Source organism: Heterocephalus glaber, unplaced genomic scaffold (genome assembly GCF_053883595.1).
Source record: "Heterocephalus glaber isolate CG9 unplaced genomic scaffold, H.glaber_assembly_v1.0 deba00001104, whole genome shotgun sequence".
In the NCBI taxonomy this organism is placed as follows: domain Eukaryota; kingdom Metazoa; phylum Chordata; class Mammalia; order Rodentia; family Bathyergidae; genus Heterocephalus; species Heterocephalus glaber.
Window position 1 is genome coordinate 4510165 of NW_028258193.1, and position 16875 is coordinate 4527039.

Genomic DNA, 16875 nt, shown 5'->3' on the forward strand with positions numbered 1-16875 from the left:
CTTGGTATCTTGGATAACACTCAAGTGTGTTGAACTTTTTTCACCTTGTTTTTATTTTAGAAAGTGGTTCTGGAAAATGGTTTGTGTGAAGTAATATAATATTTTTTTCTCATACTGCTATATTTTATCATTTTACCCACTGAGACAATGGGAGTATTAAATGGTTCTATTTCATTGACCAACAGCTGTTGATAAATTTAAAAATATTTTCCCCTCTGCTCAGATGAAACACTGGTTCTCATATTTGTTTGTTTGTCAGTAGACTAAGGGATGAAAAGTTACACACTTCCCTTACATAAAAACGCAGCTCATTTTTAGCCTGGCATTTCCTAGCTTTTATTTTTTTCTTTGCCATTTTTCTTTTTCCCACTTTAAAAGTCTTTTCAACCAATAGGAAACAATAAGATGTCAGTATAAAGTGGAACCCAGTGTTGCTCTGTGGCCTTTCTCATGTATAATGTGCAGCACCAGGGGACACAACTTTGAAGATGGATTCTTTAGCATTTGGCTGACTTTTCCAGGAAGAATCGATTGCTCACATCCTCCGTGTCCTGCTTATTCAGGATGTGATGTCACGTGTAAGTGGAAGTCAGAATTGTTGCCAAAGAATCCAGGTCCTTGAAAGAAACATTGTTTGGTGGGTGTTGCTGTCATTGTCGGGAGCCCTGGCTGGCCCGAGGCACAGGGCTTACGTGAGCGAGGCTGGTCCCACGTCCCCGCTGGCTGAGTTCACTGCAGCCAGCCCCCCTGTCAGCCCTGGGGTTAACACTGGAGTGTGGACCCAGCCTCCATTCTTTGGCTCAAATGAATTGGAAAATCACACTTCCTATTTAATTCGTAAGAATTAGAAAATGCCAACATTTTGGGAGAGAGGCAGAGGAGGTGGTGTATAGGTCCTAGGATAACTGCGGTGTTTTCCTGCTGCTTTTCTGAAGAGTTACGCCGTTGAGCTGGCCTCACGGCCCCGGTCTGCTGGTGACTAAGCAATGCGGGGCTCCCAATTCTTCTCTTCAAGGTCTCTCTCAGACCTCCAGCCACACAGCCGTGCCCGATTTAACAGTCTCTTGCTCTGGCAGGCAGGTCTCGCGTCTGACCAGAAATCTCCACGTTTAACTTTCAACCTGTTTCACGCAGCCTGTATCTGATCAGCACTTGGCTCCTAGTGGACTGGGTACATAGTCAGCCTCTTTTTTTCATTAGTATATGTTTGCGATAAATAACATGCACACTCACTGTGCAGAATGTACGTACACACTGCATCTCATCCGTTTTACCTCCCTGCCCTCCTCTCATCTCCCCTCATCCCCACATCCCTTCCTGTCTCCACAGCGTCTCTGTTTCCATCGTGTCTTTCATTACTCAGTCTCTTGATGTGCTTCGTTAGACTCAGCCATGTCCACGTCTCTCATTGGACTTTGTAGACGGTTGATTTCCATCCATTTTCCTGTTTTCCTGTTAGGATCATGTGATATCTCATTTCACAATAGGCTTTGTAAAAATCACGTGACCCAAAAAAAGCACTGACTTACCCAGGGTGGGATAAAGGCTTCCATGGTTGTTCTGTGTCTTAACACTCTTTTGTTACTATTATGTGAAAACATAAGTTGTGTTGATATCTGGGGACATGGGACATTTTTGAATGAACTCGGTTGCTAACCAGTTTTACTGCCCAAGGGTAGGGAAAGGCACTTAGCCATTGCTAACTTATTTTACCAATTGACTGGATACGTGGATGTATTTATCTTAAATTATGTCTTTTCATTTCCAACTAGAATTAAATTTTAATGCCTTATGATCCACTATGGAAAGTATTTGTTTACTTAGAAAGTAGACCCTCGAGTTACAACTGTCCTGACATATGAACAACTTGAGTTACAACTGGAATTTTAGTTTTAACTTACAACCGAAGTTTTAAGTTACGACCCAAATGTCAGTGCTTGTGCTTCCGGATGGTCTCAGATACAGAGAACATTACAACACCCTTTACTGTGTGGGGTTAAGAGAGAAATCCCGGGCTGGTGTCTCTCTGAGGACCCTGAGGTCTTCTTGGGTACAGGAGAAGGACTTTGAAGGCTGTGGAGAGGAGCCTGAGCCTTCATTGACCAACGTGAGTTACAACCAATCCTTGGGACCAAATTGAGTTCCTAAGTCAAGGGTCCACTGCATTGTTTCTAAACTCTTCTGGTGTTATTGACAGACGTAGCAGTAAAATCATTGGTTTTGTATCCTGTTATGAAAATCTTTATTCTACCACTTTCCTTCTGTTTTCTGCCCCTCATCAGTGGTTTTAGGGAGACAGTGAAAGGACGTGCATCCCATTCTAGAGGTGCCGTCTGGTTTCTGGGCCCTAGTGCACCTCCTGGCCCACCCAGCACTGCTGGTCCTTTCAGACAAGGCAGTGTGCAGGGATGTGTGCAGGAGGAGGAGTCCACAGTCGAATCCACTGCTTCGTAAAGCTGTGCTTACAGTCCAGAGGAGGAAGGCTGTAACTTCGTACGCCCGTAGAGGGGCCGGGACTGGGAGTGGAGAGACCACCTGAGAGCCAACTCCGCAGGCCGCAGCTCCGCATGCCTGCACTCATTCTGCTGCCCTCAGGCTGTGCTCCCCGGGGCTGTCCTCACAGTCACTAGCTGTGGGTGTCCAGCTTGGCTCTGGATGCTTTGGGGATTTTTCTTTTTCAAATATTTATATATTTTAATGTTTTGCTGCTGTCCTAATATTTTCATATTCTGTATTCTTTCATCTGCTGCGATTAATCAGTAGTCAGAGAATCTTAAAGCAGAAAGAGGACTCAGCCATCAGTGCTTGGGCCCAGACCCATATCATCATGCACCCCGGAGGCCGGACGCGGCGAGGCCTGGCTCAGACCTACTCTCAGGTGCAGAACTCGGGCCCCTGGCTCTCGGTCCGCTGGGTGTGCACAGCCCGGTGCTGCCCATTAGTGCGTCTGCCATTGTCGGAGATTTAGGTTTTACCTTAACTCTAGAGTGAGGCTTAAGGGTGAAATCTCCAACTCTCTGCCTCAGGGATTTTCGCTTCTCAGTGCACACAAAGTTGGGGCTCCGACAGGAGTCTGGGAAGAGCTGTGGAGTGAGGGGCTCTGACCACGCATGGTGCCCTGATGTCCCGGCAGGGGCTGCGCCCGAGCCTCACATTAGGCCACACCGACCGAGGCACCCACCACCGCACAGGTCTCCCCCTCCTGCGCTCACGGTCATGTCACTGTGCCGCACCCCACTGCCAACCCCAGGACACAGGCCGTGCAGAGGAGCTGGCCCAGCCATCCGCGTGCGCTGCCCGTCGCTCACCTGGGCCTCCACGTCCGTCAGCTTCCGCGTCTGCTGTGCCGTCTGGTTCAGCAGGTTCGTTCCTATCTGGATCATGGCGGCCGTCTGATTCTGCACAGCGTTCTGCTGGAGCTCGGCCATCTGCTTCTTCATGTTGTCCTGGACGTAGCTCTCCAGCTGGGGAAGAGCAGGCGGTGGGCAGTGGGTGTTAGTCCAGTGACCAGCGCCCTGGCGCCTACGCCTTTGCCACCTTTTCCTTCCTTCAGAAACTCTGCTTGAAAACCTGTGTCTCGCCATAAAATCTTTCCGTTTCTTGGGCCGGGGATTTAGCCCAGTGGTTCTGGCGCCTGCCTTGCAAGTGCAAGGTCCCGAGTTTGATCCCCGGTACCCAAAAAAAACCCAAAAAAACTTCTAAGCCTGGGGATTTAGCTCAGTGGCACCGCCCTGCCTCACAAGGGCAGGGTCCTGAGTTCGATCCCTGTTCCTAAATAAATAAAATCTTTCCATTTCTTAACACCAGCAGTAAATTTCAGTGCTACTTTTACTCCAAATCTGGCAAGTTAGGACCTCCATATGTAGGAGAGACAAGTCTCACATGGCCTCTGCGTCTCTGAAGTGACACTGGAGATGGTCACGCTGCCCCAGGCACAGGGCAGGATGTGGGCGTGCGGCTTTGGACGCTGTTCTGTGTACCGCACTGACTCCCAGTGCCTGTTACTCGGGAGATGAGCATCTCAAGTTCGAGGGCTCTGAGGCAGCGTGAGGGAAGCAGCATGCTCGTAACCCACAGTTTCCTCCTGGCTCCAGCCATGCTGCTGGCCCCTTCCTCCTCACTGAGTTCGCTGGACCTGTTAATCCTTCCTAAGCTGTGTGTTTCCCGTGGTGTCAGCACTGTATAGACCTAACCATCCCAATCCTGCCTTGGCCCGTTCTTCACCCAACAGGAGACCTCTTCTTCCCTCGGTTCCTGAGCAAGGAGGACATGCCAGCTGCTACCACGTGGGTGTGGCTTGCCCCCCACCTCCCGTGCTGGGCCTCCCGTCTGTCAGTATGGAGAGGTGTCGGGGCCTGTAGGAGGGCCAGGCTATGTAGTGTGGTTGTTTCCTGCTTAGGGTCCCAGGGCCTCTTGGTGGTGCCGCTGAGGGGTCTGTGTAGGACTGTGGTGTGGACCCGAGGCTCAGTCTCGCAACTACAACTCTGCGGGTGGCGGTGCCCTCCCCACCCCAGCTGTCCTCAGTGTTGGGCTGCCGTCTTGGTGGGGGAGACCGAATCGCCATGAAGCAGGACAACTGCTAGAGCTCTGGCCATTCATGAAATTCCGTGGTTGACACATTTACTACCCTACGTGAATCAAGATAGATTAGACCTTATAAAAAATTAAGTACTAGAACCAAGATCCGTCATGTACATGTACAAGCACCCAATGATAAATGGAAACGTATTGTATACCTAAAATGTACCAATAAAAGAATTAAAGCAAAACAAAATCAAGTACTGCTGTTTCACAGTCTTAACAACCATCTCTCCTTTTGTAGACTTCCTAAAACCTCAAGAATCTGAAAGCCTATTACTGTTTGTCAGAACTAGATCAGGCTGTTTAGTATCTGTGATCTTAATGCATTCTTCCCTTCTTCTGCTTTACCTTTTAACAAATGCTGATCGTATGATTGAAATGCACTGTGTAAAAGAATTCACAGAGGCGGTTTGATTCTCACCGCCACCCCAGCCACCCTACCCGTCACCATGGGAGGAGTGGAATTTCGAGGTTAAAATTAAAGCTGTGTCATCAGAGGAATCGTCTTAGTTACTCAGCTACTCTTAACACCCAGCAAAGATAATATTTAGAGAGATTTACTCTGGGAAGTTTGGAACTATTAAGGCTTACTCCAGTTGTAGCTTAGTTTAAATCCATACCCAGAAATAATAATTTACAAAGTAATATAAATGAAACTCTTAACCTTCACTTTGATTTAAGTAGTTAAGAGCTAAATAAAAGTGATTCTGTCTTTTGTTATTCTGAATCTTATAACCAGAGGAGGAAAATAAATCCTTTAATATCTCCCTCCCACACTTCAAGCTACTGGGTCAAATGTGGTTACAGCTGTCAAGAGACATGAGAAGAATGTTTATTGTTTTAAAATTTAAAATCAAGTTCCAATTTAAAATTAGACTTGAGAACATTAAAAGACATACAGCCTGTTTTTGTTTTTTTTTCTTTTTTGGTACCGGGGATTGAACTTGGGACCTTGTGCTTGTAAGGCAGGCGGCAGAGCCACTGAGCTACATCCCTGGTCCATACAGCCTAATTTTAAAAAATAAGATTTCTTAACTTTATTTTCTAAGCTTGAAAACAATCCATTATCAAAATGTTTTCTGGTCACTACTGGTCAGCTATTCAGGATGACAGAGTATGTGTCTGTGTGTGTATGTGAGTTATTTTACATTGAAGCAAATTATACAGGTGTGTATAAATGGAAGGTGTTTTATACAGAAACTGAATATAGTGTCTATATATGGATAGTATCAGTGTAGATGGAATATGTACAGGCTTTGAAGATGTCATCTAAAAAAGTAAAATTCTGTATGACACAGGCCAAATTGCTGACTGGTTGAAGTCTTTGGGAGAAAAATAGAACAGAGGCAGAAACATCAAGTAGTAAATAGGCATTTTACCTGGGTATGAAAGACCTTGTTCTTACACTTGGGTGGAGGAATGAGAGTTTTCAGAGAACATGTGACCTGACAGTGGATGCTCTCTCTAAGAACAAGAAAGAGTACAGGCATTCTTCAGACAGTTAGAGCGGGGCAAGCCCAGCAGAGATTGTTGGAGGCTCTCGGTTGCTTCCCTGTGTCGGCTGCTCTGTAAATCCCTTCTGGCTTCTGGATGTCTCCTTGAGAGCTGGTGGACTCAGAAGCAAAATGTTATTTCCACATTGAGGCCACGTCACACTTTCTGCCCTTTCACAGCCAAAAGTGATGCATCTCTGAGTCAGCTTGGGTGCACCTTCCCATTCGGTGTTTCTCGGTGTCTTGGCAAACGCATAGATCACCTACCACTCTGTTAAGAGCCATTTTACCAACAGGATATCCTAGAATTAGAAATTACCGGTACCGGTTTTATCTCCTGGGAGCATCGTAACAAAAGGAACTGGTTTTATCTCCAAAAATCAGCACTAATTTTTAGAGATGGAAAGAATATGGATGTTCACAATATAATGTAAGAATGAGCATTTGCAAATGGAGACCTCCTGTTCAGAGCCTTCCCTTAAGTTCTGTGTCTCAGGCCCATGAGCTAGATGCCCACTGGCTGGTCGTGCAGATAGCAAACAGTACCTTGGCAGTTCCCTGTCTCTGGACTTTCCTCACTTCTTTTTTAGCTTGGTGCCCTGGAATGTCTTTCTGTTTAGTGTCTCTCTTATTTCTATTGTCTGTGGTTACAAGCCAGACATCTGCCCAACTCCTTCCTGGTGTAAGGAAGTCTTCGTATGCTGCTGACCAAGAGCCATCGCCCTGCAGTGCCCGCTCTGCTCTTCCGTTCTTGTCGTCCACACTTAGTGCTCTTAGCAGAAGCAGCTCCAGGATGCCTGTGCCTTGGTTCTTTCCAGTCCCCTGTGTGTGGCTGCACATGTTCATGCCTTTCAGGGATGTCTGACGGCACCTTCTTACCTGATGGCAACGGTGCGGGACTGGGACCCAGGTCCCAGGTCCCAGGGCCTCTGACTGGGTCCCTCTCTCGGGTGTCCGAGAACAGTGTGGACTCCTTTCGTCCTCTTCTGACCGGCTGAAGCTCTCCCCTGTGGGTTTCGCCTTGAGCCGTTCCTCTCTTCTCAAGTCACAAACAAATTATCCACATTTAACATTGTGGGGCTGTTGCTACCATACACTGGAGCTGCCTAGATTGTTGCTAGGTGTCGTTGGATTTGCTGAAAAAAAGCTGCATTCCAAGCAGTCTTCAAAGCTTGGCCACACAGCAAAGCTCAAACAGCCAAGACAGAATATTTTAACACAGCATGAATGTGTGTGTGTACATGTACACAATTGCAAACAATTTGGTTCACAAACAGAAGCAGTCAGCACAATCTTGCTCCTGTTCAGGAGCTCCGCATCTGGTGACAGACACAACTGGGGGCTGTCTCTTCCCCAGAACCCTGGAACAAATTAAGTTCATGAACTGAGGTGCCACTGTATATGTATAATATCAGGTATATTCTGGAGTTTGTCAATAGATAAATATCCTGAGAGTTTTGTTATTCTAACATTTTGAATAATCCAATAGACAGGGGAAAGTGAGTCCATTTTTGAGAGCACTGTGACAGATTGAAGAATACACATTAAAATGTTTCTCTGGCCATCTTCCTTCTCACTACAGTTATCATCCTTACTGTTCATACCAAAAGAAAAGTCATCTTGTAACTGGCTCAGGAAAGGAAAACACCAGTCATGTGTGAAAACTATCCCCAACTTGGGATTCTGAGGCTGGTCCCTCACCAAGTGGAGATGCTGGTCAAGAGATCATTTCTATTTAAAGTTGGGTGTCCTCATCCCTTTTCATTAGTTTTTGTCCATCTGAGGAACCAGTTTTCCTAGAAAAGGTACAAACAGTTTGAGGTTTCCCTGGAAACATTTCTCTCTAGTGTTTCAGTTTATAAACGAGAGGTTGCAAGTGTTCTGTCTTACACACACACACACATACACACACGGGATGTTTTCTCTGCCCCAGTGGTCCCCTCCCACCTTCCTTCTGCCACGTCTGTGGTCTGGATCCTCATGCAGCCCCCGCCTGTCCTCCCATTGCCTCCACTTCAAAGTCAGAAGCCAAAGCAAACTCAGTCCCTCTGGGGCTCACATTATTCCCTGTACCCTGGCCTGTGCAACAGAGTCCAGATTCCTTCTCTGGGAAGCATACATTGTTAACCTATTTTTCATTGCTGTGACAACGTTCCTGGGGCTGCCACCTTGTAAAGAACAAAGGTTTCCATAGCTCACGGTCTGAGAGGCTGCAAGTCAGAACAGCATGGGACCAGCTCTGGCAAGGACCCTCCCTGGCTGTGTAGCATCCCGGTGGATGGCGCCATGCAGGAGCTCATGTCACATGGAGAGCTCACGTGGAGACGGGAAGCCAGAGAGACCAGGGTGGGCTGGTCTTGCTCTTCTGTGACAACCTTGTGGGGAGAACGACCCACGCAAGGGTCCCATGAGGATGGTGTCCCCGGTGACCTCTGTGGGCTGCACCCCTGAAAGGTCCCGTGACCTCCTGGAATGCAGCACTGGGGCAAAGCTGCTGGTCCATGAGGTGAAGCACTAGCACTTGCCACGCCCGAGCCAGAGGCACGCCCAGCAGCCCCCTGCCACCTGCCCGCCTCCCGCGTGGCCCTCCACCTCGGCTCAAACCCTCATCCAAGGACGCTGTGTCTCACGTTGCATTTCCATACCAAAACATTTTGGGTTTGCTTTTTTTTGGGGGGGGTGGTACCAGGAATTGAACTCAGGACCTTGTGCTTGTGAGGCAGGCATGGGTACCACTGACCTAAATCCCTGGCCCTGTTTTGCTTATTTTAAACCCAACAGAGTAGGATGTGCTCGTGTTCACTTGGGATAGTGAGACTCTACCCGCGGTACGGATGCACCCTGGTAACAACCAGCAAAACACTGGTTCTTATAATTAGTGTGAAAATGTGAGTGCGAGATTATTAAACCCAGGGACACTGTCTTGGGAAGGCTTTTGACCTAATGTTCTGGGTTCTTTGTCTCGCGGGAAGTCTGAAGCATAGTTCGAAGTCTCCAGATAGAAAGGGGCAATGCTGAGCTTCCCGCCTCCTCCTGGGAGAGCCTTGTTGCTCTTATCCTCTTCAGTGTGGAGATGCTGCTGCCTAAGCCGCTGTGCACTCAGCAGTGTTCGGGAGGTGCTGAGATAAAAGGCAAAAGGGCAGGAGTTCGAGTTTGGGGCGAGCTTTGTCCTGCGGGGCACTTGTGGGAGGTGGGGCCACATCACGACTTCCCCGGGTCCCCAGCTGCACAGTGAGTGAGTCTTCCCCGATTGCTCCGTGTCTGGCTGCCAGGCAGAGCTCTGACCCAGGGAGGCAGCAGGAACCTCCCTGACGAGAGGGAAGCCCGGCCCTGTACGCTGATTTCCAGGGGCTTCTCGGGGCCTCTCTGGCCTCTGTCCCTACTGCCCACCAGCCCCACCTGCTTGCCAGGGTCTTCCTGCTCCCGTTAGTAACTTGAGTGACTTTCTGCTCTCTTTGCTGGGTCTGAACAGCCAGCCTCTTTCCCGCTTTCCTCTGAGTGAAGAGACCAAGTGTCGGGGCCTCCAGGAAGGGGAAGGCATGACAGGGCAGTGGGCCTCCCTCCCCGTGGTCCCTTCTCGGAGACATGCCAGCCGGTGCGCCGGCACCCCCGGAGCGTGGCTCCCCTTGCCTCACACATGCCTGTCCCTGCAGGGCGTGGTTGGGGTGTCTCCTCATGCCCGCACCTCTTCGCTTCTGTGTGTCCCCTTCCCGTCAGTCCAGGACCTGAGAAGGAAACGTGTCGCCCCTGTCCATGGGTTCCAGTCCTCTCTTCCTGAAGCGCTGGGTGCTTTCCTCAGCAGCAGCATCGTGAGGGTGTGTGGGGTGAACAAGGCTCTGGAGTGTCCTCAGGTAAAGTGTCTGGATGTTCACGTGGCACTGGAGTCAGGTTTTACACAGGAGTGGCTTTTGGAGGGCTCTCGGGGTACACGTTTACCTCATGGTGCCTTCCAGTGCCTGACACTGCGCAGATGCCCGTATGGCAGTTACATAGCAGATACTGCGAGGTTGAGTATAGCACAGCAAGACTATCAGCACTCCGCAGTAGCAGCGTGGCCTGCATATGTACGTACATGTATCAAGTCTTTATCTCAGTGGATTCTCACATTCTTAGCCTGGCTTCCCCAGGAGCAGAGCCTGAGACCAAGGCAGGCATGCAGGAAGTTTATTTAGGAAGTGGTCCCAGAGAGCGGCTCGGAGGACGGCAAGGGGCCAGGGAGGAGGGACGGCCAGTTCAAACGTGTGGACCCGGCGGCCCTGCTGTGGCAGCTGGTGAGAAGCCTCGCAGGCCCTCCTGGGAAGCCCTGGGAACTGGGTCACGGCAGCACCCACCTGGGACAGAGGGCGGCTCCCCCTCTGCCGGGCTTGTGCTGGGGGGCTTCCCACCCCTTCCCTAAGATGGCAGGGTGGGACTGCAGGGCCTCTTTCGTACGGAAAACTCAGTGCCTACCCCAGACTGTGTGGACCCGAGTCTGGGCTGTGACGGAAGACAGGCGCTGGGATGTTGGCCCGGATTCGCATGGGATGGCTCAATCATGGCTCCCAGACAGCACGTTGGGCAGAGTGATGGCAGAAGAAAATGCTCCGAAATGACAGTGTTTCTGGGCAGTTGGAGAGGGCAAGGCCGGAGACAGGAACCGGAAGCCGAAGTCACCATAAGGAGAAAACAGAATACTAGCTCGACAGGGCTGAACCGCCAAAGCCGTGGGGACGTCCGCGTGACCCTCAGCAGTGCCCAGCTGCCTTAGCTCCTGCGGCCCTCAGCCGTCATCTGCGCCGGCCAGTGGTGTTTTAAGGTCTCGGCTTAGGAGACATGAGTTATTTCCTACAGAGTTGGTAGGAAAAAAATGTACAGCTATCTTCTTTAAAAACATACGGGACTATAAAATATTACAGACAGAAGCAATTGATATGCAGCCCTGAGGATGAGATTGACAAATTTAGGCCACAGTATACTAAGAATTTTTTTCAAAGAAGCTACAGTCCTGTCACCTTTTTGAATTTAAGGCACACTGAAAGAAAAAAGTGAGCAGATATCCTTCTGCACCAGATAGGGTCTTGGGACCTGTGAGTGTGCAGACTTCTGTGCACATGCGTGTGGACACACGTTCTCTATGGCACGGCCTGGTGGGGGAGTCACATCACAGAGCTTGTGTCAGTGAGGACACAGAGCCTGGCGCAGTGCTGCTGGCCAAGGGTGTCAATTAGAACCCGGTCTTGGCCCCGGCTGGCTTTTTTACCCTGCGCTGACAAACCTATACCTACCTCAAAGAGAGGGAGCTACCCGAGAGCTCGATTCTGTACTTGATTTTCTGTGATGAAGTGTTTCAGTGACAGAGGCTGTTTGTGCATTTCCTCTGTCCCGTTCCTGTCTCCCTGCGGGACTGTGGGTCTGCTGACCTAGCTCCTGGCCGGCCGGGGTGCCGTCCTCCCTGAGGGAGGTAACCTGGATTTACATTGTCCCAAGACTGTCCTGGTTGGCAGAAGGGGGAACAGGTGAAGGAATTCAGAAGATCTTCATCTAGAAGACGCTGTGAAGGCATGGTTGTGTGGACACTGGAAACTCATGCAGTTTCTTTTTTAGGGGTGCAGAACCCTGCTGCTGCCCTCCAGCCTGCCCAGCCCCACCCTTTTGCTTCATCAGCCCCGCCTCCAAGCGCTTGGAGGCAGAGAGAATCTCAGTGGCGGGAACGTCTGAGCCGATGCTGAAGGTGCAGGGAGCATTGAGTCGTTTTAGGAGCCCGGCAGCACATAGCCACCCCCACCCTTGGCCCTGGGTGGCTGCCCTGCTCTGGACCCTTACTCTTGCTTCTCCTGCGAACACCCTGTCCCTCCTGCCCTCTGGTGAGAGGTGTGGGCGCCCCAGCGACGTGTGCTGGCACTGGGGGCTACAGGGTCTCCAGCCCCTCCAGCCTTCACGCCCTGCTCCAGAGAGGGTGCTGCAGTGTAAGGCTACGAAACTGTTAGACGAAAGTGCGTTCTCTCCATCCTGACCGGCAGTCGCAAAGCCGCGGCTGCCACTTTTTTAATTTAATGATTTTGAATGCAACTCAGCTATTTAGGTGGGAAAGTCAGCCCCTTCCATATGATTAGATTATCTCTCCTCTAACCTCTGGTTCAGTTCCCATTCTCCCAAGTGCTTTAAGCTTCAAGTTTTTTCATATTTTCATATTTATTTACATAATTTCAGCTCCCTTGTGTGCACATACTTTACAGAATTGTACGTCTGCCTAGGCTTTGCAGAAGCTAAAAGTAACCAATCTTTTTATAACTCACATTCGAAACACAAATTATTTGTTTAAAATTTTGTTTTGTTTAAAAATTTGTTTAACAAGGCCCTGCTTTACGCATTACTCTTTTTTCACATTACTCTTTAAAAATATATTTTAAGCATTTTGATAAACTTATTTTAAATCAGATTAGCAATAGAATTTCTTTAAAATAAGAAACAATCCAGCAAAAGCAAGAAAATGCTCAACCCTAGATTATGCGGCAAGCCTGAATGGCAGGAAATTTTTTCTACTAATAGTAATTTATCTCCATTACTTGATCTGAAATTTAATAAGAAGTGTGTGAAGTGTACATCAGCATGTTTGCTCTTCTCCATTTAAGATCATGGTAGCTAAGCTGGAACACTGTTCACTTTGGAAGGCTGTAGAAAACCCATATTCGTGTTCTACTTATGTCTGTGCCTCACAGTCCAGCAGAGCGTCCCAAAAGCCACACACCATGCTCTGTGATGACTAGCAGATTGTGCCCAGAGGAGAGACTCACTGGGAACGGCAGATGGTGATTATGGCCCTGGGCAGAGCTTCTAGCTTCTAATTACATCTCCCAAAGCCTCCTGACCAAAATAAGCAAGTGTCTTACCACAAAATACATGCTGTGCTGAACGTCTCATTACAGAATGCCAGTTCTCGGGTGTTGTTGTTTCTGACTCGTTTTCAGCAGGGGTCCATCAGATTTCTGTAGCAGGGGTGGTGTGCATTCCTGTGAAGGGGCCACACTCATGCCAGTGCTGTCGTAGAGCTAGATGCACAGAACTTGGCCATAAAACGAAGTGCGGCTGCTCCAAAGGAGTTTCAACTCCCAGTATTTTATTTCTATTGCATTAGCTACTTGTCCTAAAATACTTTTTGTATAAATAGCACTCTAACAAGGAATTCTAAACGAAGACCAACATATGGCATTCAGAGTCACATTTTACCATGAAAGAACCTTTCTTACATGCTAATTTGTGTATAACATCTATTTAACTGTCCAGATCATAAGGACTTGGAATGTTTTATAGCTGATTATGTGATAACAGATACACCGTGCTCAGTAATCTTTGGTAAGCACTTTTGCTAGTTCTTTTCTCAAACTAGGATATTTGTTTTGATTGGTGATTGTTGTTCTATGGAGACTGACAGGATGGATAAATGATCTGCTGTACAATTCTGAAAAACAATGTAAGTGATTATTGTGGAAATTAAATGTATTCATGGGCCTCATAGGGGTCAGAGAGGCCACACTCTGTGGTATTGTGTGATGAAGCTCTGGCTGGGGGAGACTCCCGGGCAGGAGGAGTCAGGTTAATGGCTCTCAGGAGGGAGCAGCCACACTGGAGATGTCTCAGGTCCTGGTCTTGGTGTCAGTCACTTGGGTGGACTCAGATTTTAAAAGTTCATCAAGTTGTGAACTTAAGGTCAATATACTTTATACATGTCCTTTCTATACTTTATATCTTAATAAAGAGATTCTTAAGAGGAAAAGATATTTCAAAATGAAATGTTTGATAATTTTGTTCTGAAACCATGATCCTAGTTAGGATGGATAATTTTATTTATCTATATTTATTTTTCATCTTAAGACATCTCAAATAAGAACTTCAGAAAAGTAATTTTAAAGTCACTGTCTGCAGAGAACCATGGATGAAATCATTCTGCTGCCTGAAGAGGGTTAAGTTTGTTCAGTTAGGTTACTTAGTAATCTAAAATTCTAAATCACAGTTCTTTGCAGCCAGGCATAAAAAAAAGGCAGGCACTCTTGGAAGCCCAAGAAAGAATTCATGCAGTTCCCATTGGTCTAAAAATAAATAATAAATAAATAAATGTCTGAGTCACCCATTGGATTTTGTCAGAGTTGGGTGGCTTGAAGTGTAGGGAGAAAATCTGGGCTCCGAGTGGTTGTCCTACCCAGCAGCCAGTGGAATGAATACAGAATTACTCCTTGGAAACTGAAATAAATGGATTGATTGAATTTAATTCTACTTTGAGTTTCTCCAGTGCATGTGTTTCTAAACTTCTGAGCAACAGTATGAAACCCTGAGTGAAACAGCTTCATCCTTGTTGGAGTGCCAGTGTAGGACTTAACCACAGCAGGGTGTGAGTCCCGGTCAGCTCCACAGGGCTCCTGGCGCAATATTTTCTGACTTCTTCTTACTCACTGGTAAAACGTATGGAAGTGGTTCCGTGCTGGGTTACAGTGAACACTGAGTGAAACCGCTGAGCATCCCTGTGCCCAGGCGCCTGGGTTACCAAGCCACCCACATGCCCTCAGGAGCTCATTCAGGTGCTGCTGGACAGACCAGTCGTGCTCAGCATCTATCCGCACTGAAGGGTTGGGGAAGCAGCTCCAGTCACGCCAGCAGAGGTGCCTCTCTGAAAAGCGGGGCTTCTGGCAGCTGCTATTGCAGAAATCAAGCACTATAGGAAAACCTAGAGTTTAAAATGAGGGCAAAGGGGTGGAGTCAGTACCTGGCAAGAAACAAAGTATCCCTTGTCCTTTCAATTTATGTGTATTTGTGTTTCCAAATGGCTATCATGTCAAGACATGATAATTTGTTTTTAACCTAAAGACCTAGTAAATGCAACTGTTGGGTTATCTCCTTTGACCTACAAGTGCTGTGAACAAAAAGTAATTAATAAGCTGGGGATTTAGCTCAGTGGTTTTGCCGCCTGCTGCGCAAGTGAAAGAACCCGAGTTTGATCCCCGGTACCAAAAAAAGAAAAGTGATTAATAAGACGCTAAGGGTGCTAAGATCTGGCTGGAGAGCGCATTGCATAGAACCTCTTCCTTCCCCGCCCTAATCCAGACAGTGTCTTTAACTTTGATCTCTGTGGTTTCATGCATTTATTGGAAGACCAGCAAATTGAGAAGAACTAGCAAACTGCCTAAGACCTTCACTAAGATGCACACTTCAGTAATTTCCTCACTTCTGAGATCATTAAGCGAACATCCAGGTCCTTGGTGAGCACACTGGTCAGCTCTTTGGAAGCAGCGCGTCCTGGTGGAGGCACTGTCCTGGCCCAAGCGTGTGTCCCCAGGGGAGCCCCAGTGCCTGTCGGTGGTGGGTGAAGAGCAGATGCAGCCCAGCCCTGCGAAGTCTCGGGCCCAGTTTCTGCTTGTATTTGCTAGTTTGCATGCTTCCCATCCTCACTTGCTCAAAAGTGAACTCGTTTTATAACATGAGGTTGCAGAGAAAAGCTAAATGGACTTGAACACCACTGCAATTTGGGAAGTAAATTTTCAGCATGATTCTCCAACTGCTTGTGGTGAAAGTACAAGGCCCTTGAATCCCTGTCCCATAATTAGTTTCAGTTCTGGAGGCCTCCCCTGCTCCCATCCTCAGACCGTGCTCGCACGACTCTTCCAGGGGAAGCTAGTGGAAAATTCCTATCCCTGTTAACTCGCCTGCCATGAGCTATAAAAAGCACGCCATTCAGAATTGACTTTTCATCTGTGTGCCGGGATTTCTACTCACAACTAGAGAGAAGAAGTCATTTCCAGAGCTGTTTCTCTTGGTCAGAGCGGCGAGGCCCAGCATCACCCTCCCCACTGCCAGACAGTGGCCCCCTCTGCCGCTCTCTGGGCTCAGTGCCCAGCGAGTGCTGCTGCAGGGCAGCAGGGACCCTGGCACACAAGCCCCTGGGGACCTGGCCTGCTGAGTCACTGGGTGGGAACGAGGGGCGAGCACTGAAGACAGAGTGGTAGCCGAGGGCTGGCTTCCTGTTGTTAGGTCTGACTGTTTGTCTCAATCAAAATGTGAGTCATCTTGCCCCCATTTTTAAACCAAAACTCACTGTGGTTACTTCTGTAATTTGGTCTTGACTCCTACAAGCCAGTTTAATTTTATCGGTGGTACTGAATTCTTGAAAGCTTCCCCCGGCTGTAGAAACTCAGTTGCAAATTAAGGTGGCCCGAGTGCCAGCCTAAACTCTGAGGCTGTGGGTCTTCATGAAGCCCTGGCAGAAGGACCTGCGCTGGAGTTTGGCTGCTCCATGGGATCCAAATTAGGAGTATTTGGTTCCACTGGAATCTTGGCCCTGTCCTGGGGCGGCTGTCGGAGGCCCAAGTTAGAACTTAAGTGAAGGTCTGCCCACGCGCCTTTCCTGTGCCCACCCTTTCAGGTGGTGTGCCTGTCTGTGACTTGTTTCCGGACCCTCGCCCACCAGCCCCCTCGGCCTGAGTGTCTCCGGGCTGAAGTCCATGCTCGCTTCAGAAATCCCCCCAAAGTGCCAGGGAAAATTCAGGATCAGGATCTGAATCCTCATCTTTCTCGGTATCTGCAGGGACTGTGAGCTCCGCTGGGCCCCTTCGGGGAAGTGGCTCCAGGCTTTTCGGGCACCCTGGCTGTGCATCCACCCCTCTTCCTGCTCAGGAAGCAAGATGGGGTGGGCAGCTGTGAGGCGGGGGCTGCAGTGAACCCCTTACCGAGCTTCCTACTGAAGACCAGGAGGCATGCGCACAGAAGCATCGTGCTAGTTAGGGAGAGCTGGGAGGGGCAGGGAGACCATCCGGTGCTCACAGAGGCTGCTGCA

At 48.7% G+C, this 16875-nt stretch overlaps 2 protein-coding genes across 6 annotated transcripts in view; one reads left to right on the plus strand and one right to left on the minus strand.

Moving 5' to 3' along the window:
* The window catches only part of Mcph1 (microcephalin 1), a 183039-nt gene that overhangs the window by 106350 nt on the left and 59814 nt on the right, over nt 1–16875 (plus strand). The gene's annotated exons all lie outside the window — the stretch shown is intronic.
* The window catches only part of Angpt2 (angiopoietin 2), a 52235-nt gene that overhangs the window by 22687 nt on the left and 12673 nt on the right, over nt 1–16875 (minus strand). The window contains exons 1-2 of one of the 3 annotated variants that reach the window (XM_013067370.3): nt 12944–13342; nt 3309–3464 (exon numbers count right to left, since the gene is read on the minus strand). In XM_013067370.3, the coding sequence (XP_012922824.2) occupies nt 3309–3464; nt 12944–12955 (168 nt within the window). In that variant the 5' untranslated portion in view covers nt 12956–13342. Of the gene's footprint in view, nt 1–3308; nt 3465–5960; nt 7279–12943; nt 13343–16875 lie in introns of those variants that run through there. The other 2 variants (XM_021248190.2, XM_004869583.4) reach the window with 2 other exon arrangements.